General features: G+C 39.0%; 1 protein-coding gene and 1 long non-coding RNA gene across 7 annotated transcripts in view; both read left to right on the top strand.

Annotated features, from left to right (window-relative positions):
• The window catches only part of LOC122873236 (VPS10 domain-containing receptor SorCS1), a 200,291-nt gene that overhangs the window by 120,166 nt on the left and 62,774 nt on the right, over nucleotides 1-17,351 (top strand). For all 6 annotated transcript variants that reach the window (XR_006377379.1, XR_006377380.1, XM_044189675.1 and 3 more), the window contains exon 4: nucleotides 13,924-14,082. Coding sequence is in view for 4 of the 6 variants with exons in the window: in XM_044189675.1 (XP_044045610.1) it covers nucleotides 13,924-14,082 (159 nt within the window). In the remaining 2 variants the exon portion in view is untranslated. The remainder of the gene's footprint in view (nucleotides 1-13,923; nucleotides 14,083-17,351) is intronic.
• On the top strand, nucleotides 330-5,763 carry LOC122873238. Its single transcript, XR_006377381.1, has 5 exons — nucleotides 330-344; nucleotides 2,294-2,449; nucleotides 3,590-3,672; nucleotides 3,896-3,982; nucleotides 5,559-5,763. It is a non-coding gene; the product is annotated as an uncharacterized LOC122873238 (long non-coding RNA).

Here is a 17,351-nt window from a genome sequence, read left to right as displayed (position 1 = left end):
TCTGGATGAATACTCCAATCAAGTCAATGTACCTAGCCCAAAATCACTAATTTGTCTCAGCTGAATTCTAAATAAATAAATAAACCTCAAGTTTTGCATTTGAAACGGAATACTTTGCATTTGAAACCAAAAGTTTTGCTTTTGAAACCAAAAGTTTTGCTTGCTGTTAGCTGACTCTCGTGGGCGGGACCTACGCTGAAAGATGTAAGACACGTCCCTATTGGCCAGCCTCGATCAGAGTGACAGCTTGGCAACATCCAGTTTTAGTAGACAGGAAATTGAGTTTTGAAGTCCACGGAGAAGACGGAACGGGAGCAGAGAGAAAACAGAAAATCAGTGCACAGGTATGTTTACACATAACTTCCATCTTAGTGATAGCAAAAATGTTATGTTTGTCTGGTGCATGTTGATTGCTTTTGTTTAACGAACTGTGATATTGTAATGGGTACAAAAAAATGGCTGCTAGCTTAGCTCAATAAGCTAGTCACTACTACCAGTTACGTGCCCAGGCCGCCTATTAGCCTGCATGACGTTGTCCATGTAGTTACTAGTTAACAGGACTATTTAGGTTCAACGATCTAACATTAGTTAATGTTATATTTGTGACGTGTTGTATTATTTTATCAGCCTGTAGCCTGCTTAATGTTAGTCATTTCCTCATCTTAGGTGGCACGCTAGCTGAGCTGTGGCTGGGCTTCTATCCACCTGTTTTCGGCAGACCTGTGATCTGTCAGGTCTGTGTGGAGTGATGAGGAGACTGTAACCTTCCTCACATTAAACAAACAGAAATGTCACATTTCCATCATGTTTTCTACATTGTCTTTTTCACCGTTTGGTTTGATTAGCGCTCACTCAATTACGTCATCTTGTTGCGCCCTCTTATAATGTAAAATTGTTGCCACCTACTGCTTAGGTGGTCCTGTCCGGACATTCGTAGGATTATGCACGAAAAATGGTGCATTACTTTTCGTTAGATATCTACGAACCGTTGTATGAGGATAAGTTACTCTGAAACAGCATGGCCAGAAGATGGATGCATAGAACTTTGCCTGCTGCATATGATGATCCATTCAACTGAACAGGCTCTGTGTCAGCTTGGAAAACAATCTACAGTAAAGACATAAAACTTGATTTGACTACAAGAAATGTCATTGATCATTTTAAAAAGCATAATGTGCTTATGTTAAGGTGCATAACATTGTAATGTGATTGTACAGAGCAAAGCATAAATGTTATTAACAATTGATTCCGGTGCACAAGCTGTACAATACTACAGGACAATACTGGACAACAATAATAATAATAATAATACCGTGTCACTACACATTCCCATACTTAGAATATAAAGCTACGTAACCATAAAGCCATATTCCCAAAGGTAATTTAGGTTGGTGGGCCAAAAATCGGCAAAAGAAAATGTGAATGAATGCTTTGTTTCCATCCACTACTGTAATGTGATTATTAGGAGTTGGTTCATCGAGATAAGCAATAGGTGACACCAATTCTCTATTATAAGAGGGCCCAACAAGATGATGTAATTGAGTGCCAAACCTCAAACGGTGAAAAAAACTGTGTAGAAAACACGATGGAAATGTATGTTTGTTATGTGAGGAAGGTTACAGTCTCCTCATCTCTCCACACAGATCTGACAGATCACAGGTCTGCTGCTATTATTAAAATCAAAAATGCGCATAAAAACAGGTGGATAGAAGCCACAGCTCAGCTGGCGTGACACATAAGCCAAGGAAGTGACTAACATTAACTGACGTAAAGCTGGCTACAGGGTGATAAAATAATACAGCATGCCCTACTGTAAAATCCAGCTTCAAACCTTAGCTGGTCATTAACTGGTCTTGCTGGATTTAACTGGTGGTGATAAAGGAATAGTACTTGAGTGCATTTTTATTTTTTTTTTGGTTGTTGTTGCTTTAGACACAAACATGGTAAAATATGGTTGTACTTAATTGAATAAGTAACAATATCTATCTCTCTACTCAATTCAATTCAATGGAGCTTTATTGGCATGGGAGACATGTTAACATTGCCAAAGCAAGTGTAAAATATGAAATGTGCTATTAAAATATATACAGATAAGTAAGATAAGATAATAATAATAAAAAAGAGTTAAAAATATTAATACAAACAAGTGAAAACTATTAACACTGCAACATTATCTATCTATCTATCTATCTATCTATCTATCTATCTATCTATCTATCTATCTATCTATCTATCTATCTATCTATCTATCTATCTATCTATCTATCTATAATTGACCTAAACTATACATGAGGATAAAAGCGAAATGATTCTAATGAATGGCCCAGCCCTCCCTCACCCCTGATGAGGGAAACCCCGTGGGATTCACTGAGCAGCCAGCCACTAACTCATTTGGATCGGACATGCTGGAGAGGCAACGAGTCCATGAGTTCACGCGAGAAGCAAGACGGTAGGTTAACCTTGATGTTAAACTTGGCCGATTTATTTTAGTTCACATAAAAGTTGTAATTATTGTTGTTGTGGATGTGCTGTATTCGGTAAGCATTATTTATCTGCCTCATGGTTGCCTTGAATATTTTTTGTTAGCTATGGCCCGTTAGCTATCGAGTATTTCGATTAGGTTGGCTAACTAGCTAATGATATTGCCAACACAAGCTAGCCATCTAGCACTAGCTAATGATATCACCAACTCGCGTTAACCCTGGTATTAGCTAAATCTATCTGGTTATTCAGAACTAGCTAATTAAAGTATGAGGCAGACAAATTATGCTTCTGTCACAGCAGCACATCCTCAAGTTAGCTATTTTAATGATTGTTAACTTCAGTTGAGATAATGTCGGCGCAAGCAACATACAGATTAATGTATAACTTAACATTACTGTGAATATTCAGCCTTACAGTAACTATCAGGGAAATATAACCATAATGAGCCATGTCTCTCTATCATTACCTATGCCAGAGATGTGTAACTTGTTAACATGGATGTCTAAGTTATTGATTAAACATATGGTGAGATTAGTGATGAAAGTCAACACAAACACATTACAGTTGTTAGGCAGATTATTAATATGATTTGAGTTCCTCAACTTGTCTGTTTTCAGCCTGTTTGAGCTGGTGTTGACTGTTGGCAGATAAATCATACAGTGTGTGGTGTTAATGCTAATTGTTAGCCATTTGATCTGCTGGTTGTTCCCATTAAGATTAATTTAATATGTTTAATTTTCACTAATGGAATTGGGAGTATCAACATCACTTAGTGGGAGAAAACCATCAAAAAAAAAGTAAGAATTATTTTAGAATGCAGTTCATCAGGTTTGATGTCAGAGTTTCCTACTCTCTGCACAGTTTAAAGTCTGTGATGTCCCATCCAAATTTAGCTTTTTTCCTAATTTTTTCCCCGTTTCCTTTTCTGTTGAAATTGCATTAGTAAGGCAAACTTTGTCTTTGAACTCCATTTTAATTTTAGCACAGGAACCTCTCGTGGGCTTGCCTGGCTTTGCGAGTGTAATCATATGGCCCGAAATGACTCCCTATTTACTATGTAGTGCACTGTATTTACTCTCCGCCATTTTATTTGAGTCTATTCCAGCTTAAACTGACTGAAAGTGGAAGTATGAGGAAGAGAAGGAGGAGGATCACACAGTTGGATGCTCTTTGATGCACAGTAGGATAGTAGGTTAATTCATTTAAGAGCTCCTACTTTTCATTGGAACATATGACATTGCATTGGCACAGGATATTACATATTGTTGTTTCTTGAAGCTCACTGTTGACTGCCTAGTTTCTTTGCTTCTAGCCTTTTTTTAAAATCAACATTTAAATCAATGATGATTGTAATAATTAAGATTTGGAATTGGAATTAATAAAATCATAACCTCTCCCCCCTCTCTTTCAGCCACCTACATCAGAGGATGTCCCAAAACACTGCCATCGAACTGAGATGATTGCTCAACCTCCTCAGCCTGTCGGAATATTTTTAAAGGTAGGACCACAAGAAATGTGTATGGATCAATAACAGCTCTTTTATTAACAGATTTTCAGTTTCTCCCTCGAAAATGATTGGCATTAGTGTTAATTCGTTTTTTAGTGTTAGGATAATGTTCAGGACCCCAAAATCCTTAATTTATCAAACAGTGGACATTGTTCTGGCACATTATCATAATGTTTCGCTTGTGGTTCAGTAGCAGTGATCTGTGTCGCCCTCCTGATATGTGTAAGACTTGAATTGAACTGTAGTTGTGGAGTTTGCGCTGCGTCTTTAGTATGGCGCACTGGATGGATCAAGGCGAAAATGTAACCTCTGTTGTTCGACATTGCCCATGACTGAAATAATGCTTAAAAACAAATTTTAAAAACCCGAAACCTATCCCTTAACATCCTACCCAGTTAGCCTGCTAATTTTGGTCACACACAGAGCATCCCACAGCACTTTTTTGAACTGATTATTGATATTTTTTTAAATCACATCGTATCTCTTACCTATCTGATCAATCCCCTTGATTCAAGCTGACAAACTATGCAGTTCACATTTTAAACAATATATGTCAGTATAGGTCTTCAGTCTTATTTACCACCTCACCAAAGCCAGCACACAGTGCTTTTTTTCTTATTCGGTGCTATTTGTAAACTTGATGCACTGTTTTTAGCTACAATGTCTACTGTATATCATTATAAATAGTATTTAAGATGATAGTTCAGATTATTACCCACAGTCATATTTGTTGCTCTATGCAAGTGTAATAATCCACCAAGTTTGGTCCATTAACGCCTTCCTTGGTGCAAGAATGGGAGTTTCACCAGGAGTGTACTGCTGCAAAATGAATAAAGAAGGATGGAAAGACTGAAAAATAACACGATTTTGAGTGCCAAAAAGTAAAAAAATTGAAGGATGCACAACAACACGTTTAAGTTTCACTTCCATCCAACTTTTCAGTCCCCTGGCTTCCAAAATGGCCAAACTATTTTCTGCTGGAGCACCACCACTGTGTCACTACGGAGCAGGGATCCGGTGCTATATTCAGTCTACGGGGTGACGCAGTGGTAGGGCTACAAAAACAATTTGGCCATTTTGGAAGCCAGGGCTCTGGAAAGAGCAATGAAAGTGAAACCAAATCAAATGTTCATCCTTCAAAAACAATCTTCAGTTTTGGTCGCCGCTCAAAATCGTGTTGTCTTCCAGTCTATATCTACTTCATTCATTATGGAGCAGCACACTCCTGTTGAAGCTCTTGTTGTCAGAACAGGGTAGAAGGACTTAATGGACCAAACTTGGTGGATGTATTATACTTGCATACAGCACCAAATACCACTATATGGGTAAGAATCCGAACTATATGTAAAAGTAAATGAATGTCCTGTTACGGTGATTGGCTTTGAATAAAATCTTATAAATGTTTTTTTTAATTGATATCTATTTTATAATAGGTTAAACTAATAAAAAAAATAAATGAATGTGAATGTATAAATTACCTTTTTAATTATTGTTTTTAAATAAAGCATGTACTGAGACTCATACCATTTACTGTATGCTCTCTTTCTCTCTCTCCCTCTACCTCTAGGTTGTTTTCAGGACTGGCTAAAACCTGCCAGAGGAGGAAGTTAAAATAAGACACTCAAAGACGGGTAGATACATAATGGAAAAAATTATAGACATCAACAAAAATAAAACCACCCAAAGTCCACACAAACATTGTTAATTTCACTTGTTCTACATTAGATGTTTGATGGCAAAATAACTGATAAAAAATAAAGATTTTCAAAGAACTTTCACAGTTTGTGTTTTTTTTCTAAATAGCATTAGGTGGTATATTGTGGACGAAACATGCATCTTGCTGCAATTAAGAATGTTAGAAAATGTGGGTTTTTTAAAGTACATTTTGAAGACTTTTGAAAAGCTAGGCATAGCACTTCATTTGTAAACCAAAAACTAGTTCCTACAAGCTGGTGAATTTTAGAAGGTGCTGGTCTCACCAATAGGAACTGGCAGCTGCTAACAATAGGAGCTGGTAACTGGTAAGAATCTTAGCTGGGCCTGGTAATAAGCGCTGGTAACTGGTGAGAATCACGGGTAACTGGTGAGAATCCTACTAGCTGTCAAAAACCTAGCTCAAACTGGTCAAGCTGGTTACCAGCTACCAGCTTAAGCTGGATTTTCCAGTAGGGCGTCACAAATATAGAATTAACTAACGTTAGATCGTTGAACCCAAATAGTCCTCTAAACTAGTAGCTACATGCACAATGTCATGTAGGCTAATAGGCAGCCTGGGCACGTCACAATAGCGACTAGCTTATTGAGCTAAGCTAGCAGCTGCGGGCTGACAAAATAATGGGTTGTTTTTTTTACCCATTACAATATCACAGTTCGTTCAAACAAAAGCAATCAACATGCACCAGTTCAAACATAACATTTTTGCTATCACTAAGATGGAAGTTATGTGTAAACATACCTGTGCACTGATTTTCTGTTTTCTCTCTGCTCCCGTTCCGTCTTCTCCGTGGACTTCAAAACTCAATTTCCTGTCTACTAAAACTGGATTTTGCCAAGCTGTCACTCTGATCGAGGCTGGCCAATAGGGACGTGTCTTACATCTTTCAGCTTAGGTCCCACCCACAGTCAGCTAACAGCAAGCAAAACTTTTTTTTTTATTAATACATTTTAAATCACAAATAGATTTTATTTGCAATAAAAAAAATTGTGATTGCAGTGTTGATAGTTTTGCTCTGAAGTCTATTTTTTGATTGCAAAATAAAGACACAAAACTACCTTCATAGATGGACCCCTTTTACAGGACACACAGTTAGGTGTCGTAGATAGAAGCAGCACAGTAAAATATGGAGAAACAGTGACAAAATTAGGTAAAAAAAAAAAACTGCAAAACATATAATAAGTAAATAATTAGTTTAATAATATAATTTTGCACATGAACATAGGCAAAACGGGGGGGTTTATGAGCTTTGCATGTTTTGCCTGCTGATACCAGAATACAGTGCATTGCAAGAGTCAAGTCTGGAAGAGATAAAAGTATTGATGGCCTTTTCTAAGTCTGCAGAGGAAAGGAATGACCTGATATCGATTAGTTGTCTCAGCTGTGCAAAGCAGGACTGCACCACTTTAGTCACCTGAGCATCAAAGGACAAATCTAAATCAAAAATGACACATAGGTTGCGTGCCTCTTTTCGAACATTATTAGAGAAAGGGACCCAAACTAGAGGAGAGATTTTTAATGCTGCTAGTACTGGGGCCACAGGGGGTAGTTATAATTACTTCTGATTTGGAGTCATTCAATTGCAGAACATTTTTGGATATCCAATTTTTTATCTTGGTGAGGCAGGACATAATACAGGATGCATCCGTGGTACCAGGCTTTATCAGAACATACAATTGGATGTCCTCTGCATAGCAATGGAAGTCAATGTCATGATTGCATGATTTGACCCAGGGGTAGCATGTATATGGTAAACAGGAGAGGACCCAAAATAGATCCTTGGGGGACACCACAAAATAGAGAAGCACGAGAGGAGGAGGCATCGCCAAGCATTACAGAGAAGGACATGTTCGACAGATAGGACATAAACCAATCCAGAGCCAAATCACTGATACCAACATAGTTCTTCAGACGATTGATAAAGATATCATGAGCCACTGTGTCAAAGGCTGAGCTGAGGTTAAGGAGAATTAAAATGGAGTACAAGCCAGTGTCGGCTGCAAGCAGTAGGTCATTGGTGACCATCACCAGAGCAGTGTCAGTGCTGTGTTGGGAGCGATTGAAGATTGAATTTTTGTTTTTCATAAAATAAATCAGTTGAGTGGAGAAAACTTTTTTCTAAAATCTTTGATAAAAAATGGCAGTTTGGAGATGGGTCTAACATTACTTAAAACAGTGGGATCTAGAGAGGGCTTCTTTAAAAGCGGGTAAACAGTGGCATGTTTAAAATTGGAGGGGAAATTGCCAGTTGACAGAGAGCAGTTAATAATGGCTAAAATATCTGGACCAACCGTCTGAAATACAGCTTTTAAAAACCAAGTGGGAATGCAGTCTGAAGGGCAGGTGGATGATTTTGAAAGTGCAACAGTGAGTTCCAGGGTTGACAGAGATTTCACTGAAGTGGGTTAATGTTTAAGGTGGGCAGGAGTCAACATCATGGTCTCTGAGAGCAGTGTTAAAATGCTGCAGAATCTCCATTATTTTATTATAAAAGTAATTAAGAAAATCCTCACAACTCTCTGGAGTGAATTTAACTGGCTGGCTAGGCGGAGGACCAATGATAGAATTTATAGTTTTAAAAAGGATTCTGGGATTGTGATCAGATCTGAAAAATAGGTGTTCCTTGCTTCTTTGATTTTATACTGATATGTGGACATTAGGTTTTTTAGAGAAGCAAGGACTGTGTTTATCCTTTTTGCACTTTCGTTCTGCCTTCCTGCATTGTCTCTTTAAGTTTGTTAATTTTTCATTTAACCATGACAGAGAAGAAGGTTTCAGCTTTTTAAATCTGACAGCTACAGAATCTAGAATATTTGTGCAAGAGCTGTTAAAAACACTGACAAGCTCCTCTACGGAGAGGCCATGTTGTTCACTGGTTTTAAAAGGTGTATTTGAGGCAGTAAAAGCTTGACAGAAGCAAGGAAAGGAGAGTGAGTTTAGGGGGCGGGAGTGAATCAGTGTGGTGGGTTTGGGGTCAGGAAAAAGGAGTGGAACCTGAAAAAGCACTGTGTTGTGATCAGAGACGGCAAAATCAATCAAGTTCACATAGTCTCTTTTGCACAGCCTCTTTCATCTTCCTCTTCGTACACTGTCACCTCCATTATCTGTGTCATCGGTGTCATTTTACTGGTGGCTGGCCACATATTTTCTTTTAACCCAAAAGATTTATACTAGTTTAAGTGTTTTGCTAGTTTTAGTGAAGCTGTTTACGTCTTATTTTGAAGATCTTGCAAGCGCCTTCAATGGCAGAGGTGCCATTAAGCAAAATGACATGAACTGGCTGTGAGAATACTGGTATTTGCTCATGGTGTTGGGTTCGACACACTACATTTGATCTACGTTGATATAGTAGGTAAAATATGGAATGTGGCAAACAAAATAGATGGTGTAAAAGGTAGACTTAAGATTATGAATTTATTGTTTATTTGTCATCAGTCAAAAACGTTTTTTTTAACTTCATTTTGACATTATTTTACCATGGTACTATTTGTTTCTGTGGTATTTTTAAAACTGTTCTTCACTTGTCACATTTTCTTTGGAATATTTGATGAAGTTACAGTATTTTTAGATGACACTTTTTTCAGCGGTTATGTAGCCATAGTGAGGATAGCTACAGTATATACTGACTGTAAAATATGAACTTCCTGGGCAGAGAATATATTCTATAGTAAAAGACTGATGAGACATTAGGAAATCTTTTATTTACCTTCTATAGCTTCCATGACTGTTATGTTATTTAGTTGGCAATACAGAGTAACAAAACTGACATTGATTATTAAGATGGTTCTAATGTAATATAACGTCATCTCAACAGTCATTAGTCCATTTGTCCTCTAAGACAGGGTTATGTATTTCAGAAGCATTTTTTGTTATATTTGTTGAAATTCAATCAATAAATCAAATGCTCTGACACAAAAATGAAAAAAAATATGTGGCTGTCACAGGACTGTAATAAGCATGTTGGCCTACCAACCTGTCTACCTGCCTACCTACGTGCACTCTGCCCGTGCACTCGTTGCGCATGAAAATGTGTTCTGAGTGAGTGGCTTTGGAGGGAGCACTGAAGGCAGGGGGTGGGATTTTTTCAGTTGGATACTTGCAAAATCTAGCTGTCTTTTGCTAGCTTCTCCAACATTACCTACACTAGCTTTAAGCTCTTTACTTGCAGAATGGAAATAGTACAAGTAGTACAAATGGTACAGTATAGTGATGCATAATTCTCTAGTTACTGAAATAAAGCACAAGGAAAAAAATGCATGCATATCTGTGAGTTGTTACTGATAGCCAGCATTAAAGGTGCGGTGTGTAGGATTTAGTGACACCTAGCAGTGAAATTGCAGTTTTCATCCATTTCAAATTCAGTGATACAGATAGCCATTTTCTTTTCATTTCAACGCTCGCATAGTTCTCCCCTTCCAAGCTTGTAGGAGAAACTACGGTGGCCACGAAAAATGCGAACGGCCCTATGTAGCCAGTGTTTGGTTTGTCTGCAAGTAGTAAGTAATAGTGCATGAACTGTTAAGTGCAGCCTATTAAGATTTTAATGAGACAGTGGATATTGCACAGTAGTAATAGAAGTATGAATAAATATCAATAAATAGGGAATTTAAACTGAAAAAAGTATAATGCACAGCAGTATTAATACAGAATATTGCACAATTATGTCAAGTATTGCAGTATTGTTAATGATCAATGTCCAGTTTAATGACTTGGGGTCATATAGACTGACACTTAGAGGGAGGAGTTAAAGAGTTTGATGGCCACAGGCAGGAATGACTTCCTGTGGCACTCTGTGGTGCATTGTGGGGGGATGAGTCTTCCGCTGAAGGTACTCCTTTGTTTGACCAGCACGTCATGGAGTGGGTGGGAGACACTGTCCAAGATGGCATGTAGTTTGGCCAGCATCCTCCTCTCTGACACCACCGCCAGAGAGTCCAGCTCCACCCCCACAATGTCACTGGCCTTACAAATCAGTTTGTTGAGTCTGTTAACCTGCTGCCCCAGCATGCAATAGCATACAGGATAGCACTGGCCACCACAGACTCATAAAACATCTTCAGCATTGTCCGGCAGATGTTGAAGGGCCTCAGCCTCCTCAGAAAATAGAGGCGGCTCTGGCCCTTCCTGTAAACAGCTTGAGTGTTCTTAGCCCAGTCCAGTATATTGCTCATATGTACTCCCAGGTACTTGTAATCCTCTACAATGTCCACACTGACCCCCTGGATGGAAACTGGGGTCACTGGTGCCTTGGCCCTTCGTAGGTCTACAACCAGCTCCTTAGACTTTGTCGCATTGAGCTGCAGATGGTTCTGCTCACACCATGAGACAAAGTTCCCCACCACAGCCCTGTACTCCGTCTCATCACCACCGCTGATACATCCCACCACAGCAGAGTCATCAGAAAACTTCTGAAGGTGGCAGGACTCTGTGTGGTAGCTGAAGTCCGTGGTGTAGATGGTGAAGAGGAAGGGAGAGAGGACAGTCCCCTGCGGTGCCCCAGTGTTGGGCACACATGGTGTGGTCTGCCAGTCAGGTAGTCAACAATCCAGGACACTAGGGGGGCATCCACCTGCATTGCTGCCAGCTTCTCACCCAGCAGGGCTGGCCGGATGGTGTTGAACTGGAGAAGTCAAAAAACATGATCCTCACTGTACTTGCTGGCTTGTCCAGGTGGGTGTGGATGTGGTTCAGCAGGAAGATGATGGCGTCCTCAACTCCCAGCAGGGGCTGGTAGGCGAACTGAAGGGGGTTCAGGAGGGGTCTGACCATGGGCCGCAGCTGTTCCAGCACCAGTCTCTCCATGGTCTTCATTATGTGGGAGGTCAGTGCCACTGGTCTGTGGTCCTTGGAGCCACTGGGACGTGGCGTCTTTGACAAAGGAACGATGCAAGATGTCTTCCACAGAACAGGGACCCTTTGAAGACTCAGGCTCAGGTTGAAGACATGTTGAAGGACTCCACATAGCTGGGGGGCACAGGCTTTTAGCACCCCGGGACTAACTCCATTGGGGCCTGCAGCCTTGTTTGAGTGGAGTTTCATCAGCTGTCCTCTCACCTGGTCAGCAGTCAGGCACACAGCAGAGGTTACAGGCAGGGGAGTGGGGGAGTCATCAGTCTGAAGAGGGCCGTTAGCCTGAAAGCCAGTTGAGGGGGGAGTAGGACTCTCCCAGGAAGATGGAGGAGGGGGGAGCAGTGGACTCAGAGGAGTCTGAGGGCTGACAGCAGATGAGTTAGAGGGGGGATGAGCAGGAGCCGGTGTGTCGAATCTGTTAAAGAACAGATTAAGTTCGTTGGTCCTGTCCGAGCTGCCTTCAACTCCTCTGCTGCCAGTTGGTCTGAAGCCAAACAACTACTGCTATAAAATCACACTGAAACTATGTTAACTGTGTGTAGTAGCAGTAATACAGAGCAAGATAGTTAGGCTAGCCAGTTAGCTTAACACTTACAGAGGCTAATTTCCGAACAAGCTAATTGCTGAAACAAGTTTTTACCGACATTACAGTACAATACATACAAAACGTCGACTAGACAGTGCAATATCATAAAATACAGAGAGAATCGAGTTATTGTGCTACAGGAACCTCATAGCAGTAATATTTATAGACTTCTGCACCAATAACGATGGCAGAAACATAGTAATTTCAAAATAAAGTGAAGAAGTCACAACATAACATGAATAAAATATTGCTCTTTCTCAATTTGACACATCTTTTTGATGAACAACTGAATGATGGACATTTACATTTCACTAATGTAATGTTTTCCCAAAAAAACATAGCTGTAATACATTATAATCATGTTATAATGCATTGTTATCATGCATTATAATGCATTATAGACATGGGCGTCATAATGTGTTATGATTGTTGATATAAAGAATTAGGAATATTTATGAGTGCATATAACTATAATTATACATTGCTATAAGAACAGTATAATGCATTATAAGTATGTTTATTATAGATATAATGCATTATAGACATGGGCTTCATAGAAAGTGCTAAATATTACTTGAAAAACTAAGTTGGCAGAATGTTTTTTCAGCACTGAGTAGTGTCTGCAGGTATTCCTTTCAGGCTGAATATAGCCCCAACAACCTTCACTATTATCGTAGGGTAGCCTATATGTGGCCTGAGAGGCGAAACCCAGGGCAAATCATTTGCCCAGAGCACTCAATAATCACTGAAGTTGATGCAGTTGATGAGTGTGTCAACATTTTTTTTTTTTCAGTCCTCTCCTTCTCTAATCTTGACGAGGGTTACACAGAGTATTTGCCAGAGCCAGTATTGGTTATGAACTTTACTCCTGAGCACACATGCATGCAATGGCCTGCAGTATAACTCATAGACTTGCAGAAATACATAGATTTATATGCACGCATCCACAAGCTACTGTACACTCTCCTAATGATGAGAACGCTGTGCCTTGGGGTCTGCTGATTCAATTATATTTGCATCTGATATTATCTAGGGATTTCTTTGTGATGGTTTTGGGGACCGTGCCCGAATTTGGCAAAAAATGTTGGCCCTCTAAGAAAAGAAAGAAGCTAATGGGAAATTAGTGCTTTCAGGGCCTGACTGAGCATAGGCGGTGAGAATGAAGAGAGAGAAACAGCAGAACTCTGAATGATGAGGCACAAACAGCCACTCCACTTACAAAGAGGAAAAACACACACACACATTGCTTGTATCATACTGATTATATCATCAAGCCTAAGAGATACAAATTATTATTTGAAATGTGGCATCATCAGTAGAAAACGGACTATGGATGACAAGTTTTAACATGCTAATCTGCAGCCACAGTTGTAATAATATGCTTAATATCTCATATATGGTATTCAGTCTTGATTGACTTGTCTTTCTGTGTTCTGTCTTTTCAATCCCGTAGACACACACACACACACACACAAGTAGGTGAAGTGCAGACAGGAACCAGGAATAATTCAGCACAATCAAAGCAAAATAGTTACATACGTATGCAGATTTTTATTAAGTATATCTATATACAAACATTTCAGCACACTGCACCACTGGTTGCCACTTTTTTCTTTCTTTGGACTGGCTAATGTGTGCAGGCCATGAATCAAATGGAAGATGTTTTTGATGTTGTTGAAGATGTTGTTTTGTGCTTTTCTGTTAAGTATTGAAAACCATAAAGTGGAGCACCAGCAACCTGCTAACATTGTCCCTAATCTCTCATCTTTCTGTCATCTTCAGATCATGCTGCTAACTGATCCAGAGGTGGAAAGCAGTCTACTGATCAGCGCTGATGAAGGAGCTACCTACCAGAAGTACAGGCTGAACTTTTACATCCTCAGCCTGCTCTTCCACCCTGAGCAGGAGGACTGGATTCTGGCCTACAGCCACGACCAAAAGGTTAGATAACGGGCAAGGCTAGTTTAGCGGTCGGTTTTTCAAAGGTATCAAAAGAAGCTGAGTGTTAAGTCAGATAAGAAACAACAGTGTGGAGATGCAGAGCCTCAGAGCAAGTTGGATAAATGTGAGATCCTGTTACACAATAGTTTGGCTCAAAGCACACAGTCAGAGTTCATGATGTTCATTTGGGAGAGAGGTGGATAAGCATGGATTGTATAATTCAGGTGGTTCCAAATTCAGTGATACAGATAGCCATTTTCTTTTTAAATTTCACTTTCTACATCAAAATTCTAAGATAAAACATCATAATGTTCACTTACAAGTCATAATTACAACATATTAAGTTGATCCTCAAAGTCAAAGTTATGAGATTCTAATTTTGAGATAGCAAGTCAAAATGAAATCAAAGTTAAGTCCAAATTAGGAGACTGTAAATCAGTATTCTGACTTTGAAAATCAAAATTAGTATGACCATCATTTTGAAATATCTCATATCTTTCTAAGTCAAAATATTTTTTTTACTTAAGATTCTTGATTTAAGAATCAGAGGTTATGAGCAGAATATTTAATATCTTTCTAAGACATTATGACTTACTCATAATACTTGTGAGTATTATAGTGTCTTACAATTGTGATTTATATCTCATAATTTTTATATTATATCCTAGAAAAACAATTATTATAGTCATATTTTTCACGTAGTATGTAAGTAATTCTGACTTCCTTTCTCATAATTTTGACTTGAGTAGACTAAGTATGTTTTATTTTTGTCATTCCTAAAATTTCATCAACTTTTTTTCTTTTCCTGGCAGAACTGGGCTTCTATCATGGCTTTCGGCTTTTACATAAAAGAGTTTGTTAGTGCCACCAACGTGTTCAGTGATAATTAACTCAAATGCTCAATTACACCATATCAGTAATTCAGAACCTACTCTGAATGGCCCAGCTCTGTTGTGAGGCCTGGAGCTACATCGATTTTTTTTTTTTTTTCAGTTAAACTAAAAATCCCTTTAAGCTTCTTAGCTGTTAAAAAAGTCACCTGGTTTGGATCATAGACTATATATATAGATGGACGATTCTTCTCCACTTCCTCCCACTGTACAAAAATGAAGCCAAAATATCGGGGATACGGGAGCTGATCAGATAATTCCTGATTTAAGTACAAATTCAGCCAATTATAGCAACAAGTCCTCCGACCCATACAACCACATAGATCATTTGTTCTTACCCTCTTATACGACCCACAGGAGCATTTCCTAAATTAGCGCCCCTACCAGTGGCAGTTGAGGACGGGCTGTAAGGTGAGGACGGGCTGCAAGCATACGTTACGTAAGTCACGTACGTAACGTTATAAAACTTAAAACTTCAAATAAGTCAATGTTGACTTTTGGTTTCACATGGGACACGGACCCTGGGTGAAGGTCCTTTGTTTGTTTGTGCAATCCATCTGCCCCACCACCTCCATAAACATTTTAGTTATTTATACTACGTCACCTGAATTCCTGGTTTGCTCCGGTCGTAATTACCACGACCACTAGAGGTCGCATCCTACATTAAACATAAACATGGGTTGTAATAAGCTACTTGCACAAACAACCTATATAGATGTTTTTCTGGTGAGGACAGTTGGCTGTGCCGTCGGTGTGTGAGTGTGTGTGAATGATTCGTTTCTTTTTGTTGAGTAGTTGGAACCTTGCATGGTAGCCTCTGCCATCAGTGTATGAATGTGTGTGAATGGGGTAAATGTGAAATATAGTGTAAAGCACTTAGAGTGGTTGGAAGACTAGAAAGGCGCTATACAAGTACAGTCCATTTAACATTTGAGAACTTTTGATTCTTTTATAAAATTAAAAAAGGGGTATAATCCCTAGTTTATCAAAGTAAGTTATCCAAAAAAGTCATTTTTGTGACGTTACTGACAGGTACATTTCAAACGCAGCAGTATTAGTGCTCAGTCAAATCAGACATTGCAAATGGCTTTTAAATAAATAATCATCTAATATAGGAGGAAAAGTACGGGCAAAAATAATTGTACACGTGAAGTAGTGAGACAGAGAGAGAAAGAAAAGAGAGAGGTCAAATTTATAGACATTTTAAAATAACCGTTTGCATTAATAAAATGCTTTACTTGCAGCTTAGCCCATTTGGGTCTAATGTTTCCGTTGTGATGAATAATGAAAGCATTCTCCTTTGCTGAGGAGGCGTCTGGATGTGTGGATGTACAGAGTGTGTGTGTGAGCATGCCTCTGCGAGTTGGCTTTCCCTTCTGGAACGAACATCGCACTTTCATTGTGCAGCAAGTATAATCCCTCATACACACTCACCCACACATACACACCATTACCACATAGTCCTACAATTTGCTGTGTGATGATTCTGAGATGCCTGAAACAAATAAATAACATCACATTTTCAATAAATTTTTAAAGTTGTGTTTTTGGCCATTTTTCACTGTACTTCAGCTCTGACTCTAACTTGCTGGCTATAAATGACTCAGACTAAATGCTGTGCATGAATAAATGTAAATAAGAGTCTGGGCTTTCAAACCACTTTTAAATGATAGTCATAAACTAATGATCTGATGGTGTTTTTGGGTTTAACGCATCAGAAGTCAGCACACAGTTTCTACAGCATTTTATATATTAAAAGATTATGGTTCTGTGAGTTCAGAGTTGTACTGGGTCTACCCTGGTACGCACCACCTTCAAGAAATAGCCATATGCTTGCACTCTGTCTGACACTGACAAAAGTCCTACCCTTCTCCTGCTTACTCTGCTTTAATATGCCACCAAACAACTGCCAGTGATCAAAATGGAAGCATTGCAGCCTTAAACAGTGGTAAAAACTCACTTATGCACTGTATGACAAAGATTAGCTTACTTAATGACTGACACATGTTTTTCCCTTGGGGCTTACTGTAGTGCTCGCTGCTGAGTAGTGATTACGTCTCTTTGAAGGGAACTGGATCTTATGACTCCGTTCCTTTCTGAGAGCCCGCTCTTTAAGCTCCCAACGGCTCTTCATTTAGTATCACTACTGCTGGTCACTGCCTAAGTTACTTTCGTATTTGAAGAAAGAAAGAAATATGCAAGATTCTTTATCTGCAATACATTGAAATATTCTGTCATATTATGTGATAAGTCAAGAATAACTACGTGTTGTAGCCTATAACCAAAATAACACCCTACTAATGAAATACTATGGTTAGTGAATAATTACACAACTCTATATAGACACATACAGTATACTTCAATTTAATTTGTATTTAA

This window comes from Siniperca chuatsi, linkage group LG3 (genome assembly GCF_020085105.1).
Source record: "Siniperca chuatsi isolate FFG_IHB_CAS linkage group LG3, ASM2008510v1, whole genome shotgun sequence".
NCBI lineage: Eukaryota > Metazoa > Chordata > Actinopteri > Centrarchiformes > Sinipercidae > Siniperca > Siniperca chuatsi.
The sequence above is the reverse complement of the archived record's forward strand: the minus strand, read 5'-3'. Positions and strand labels throughout refer to the sequence as shown.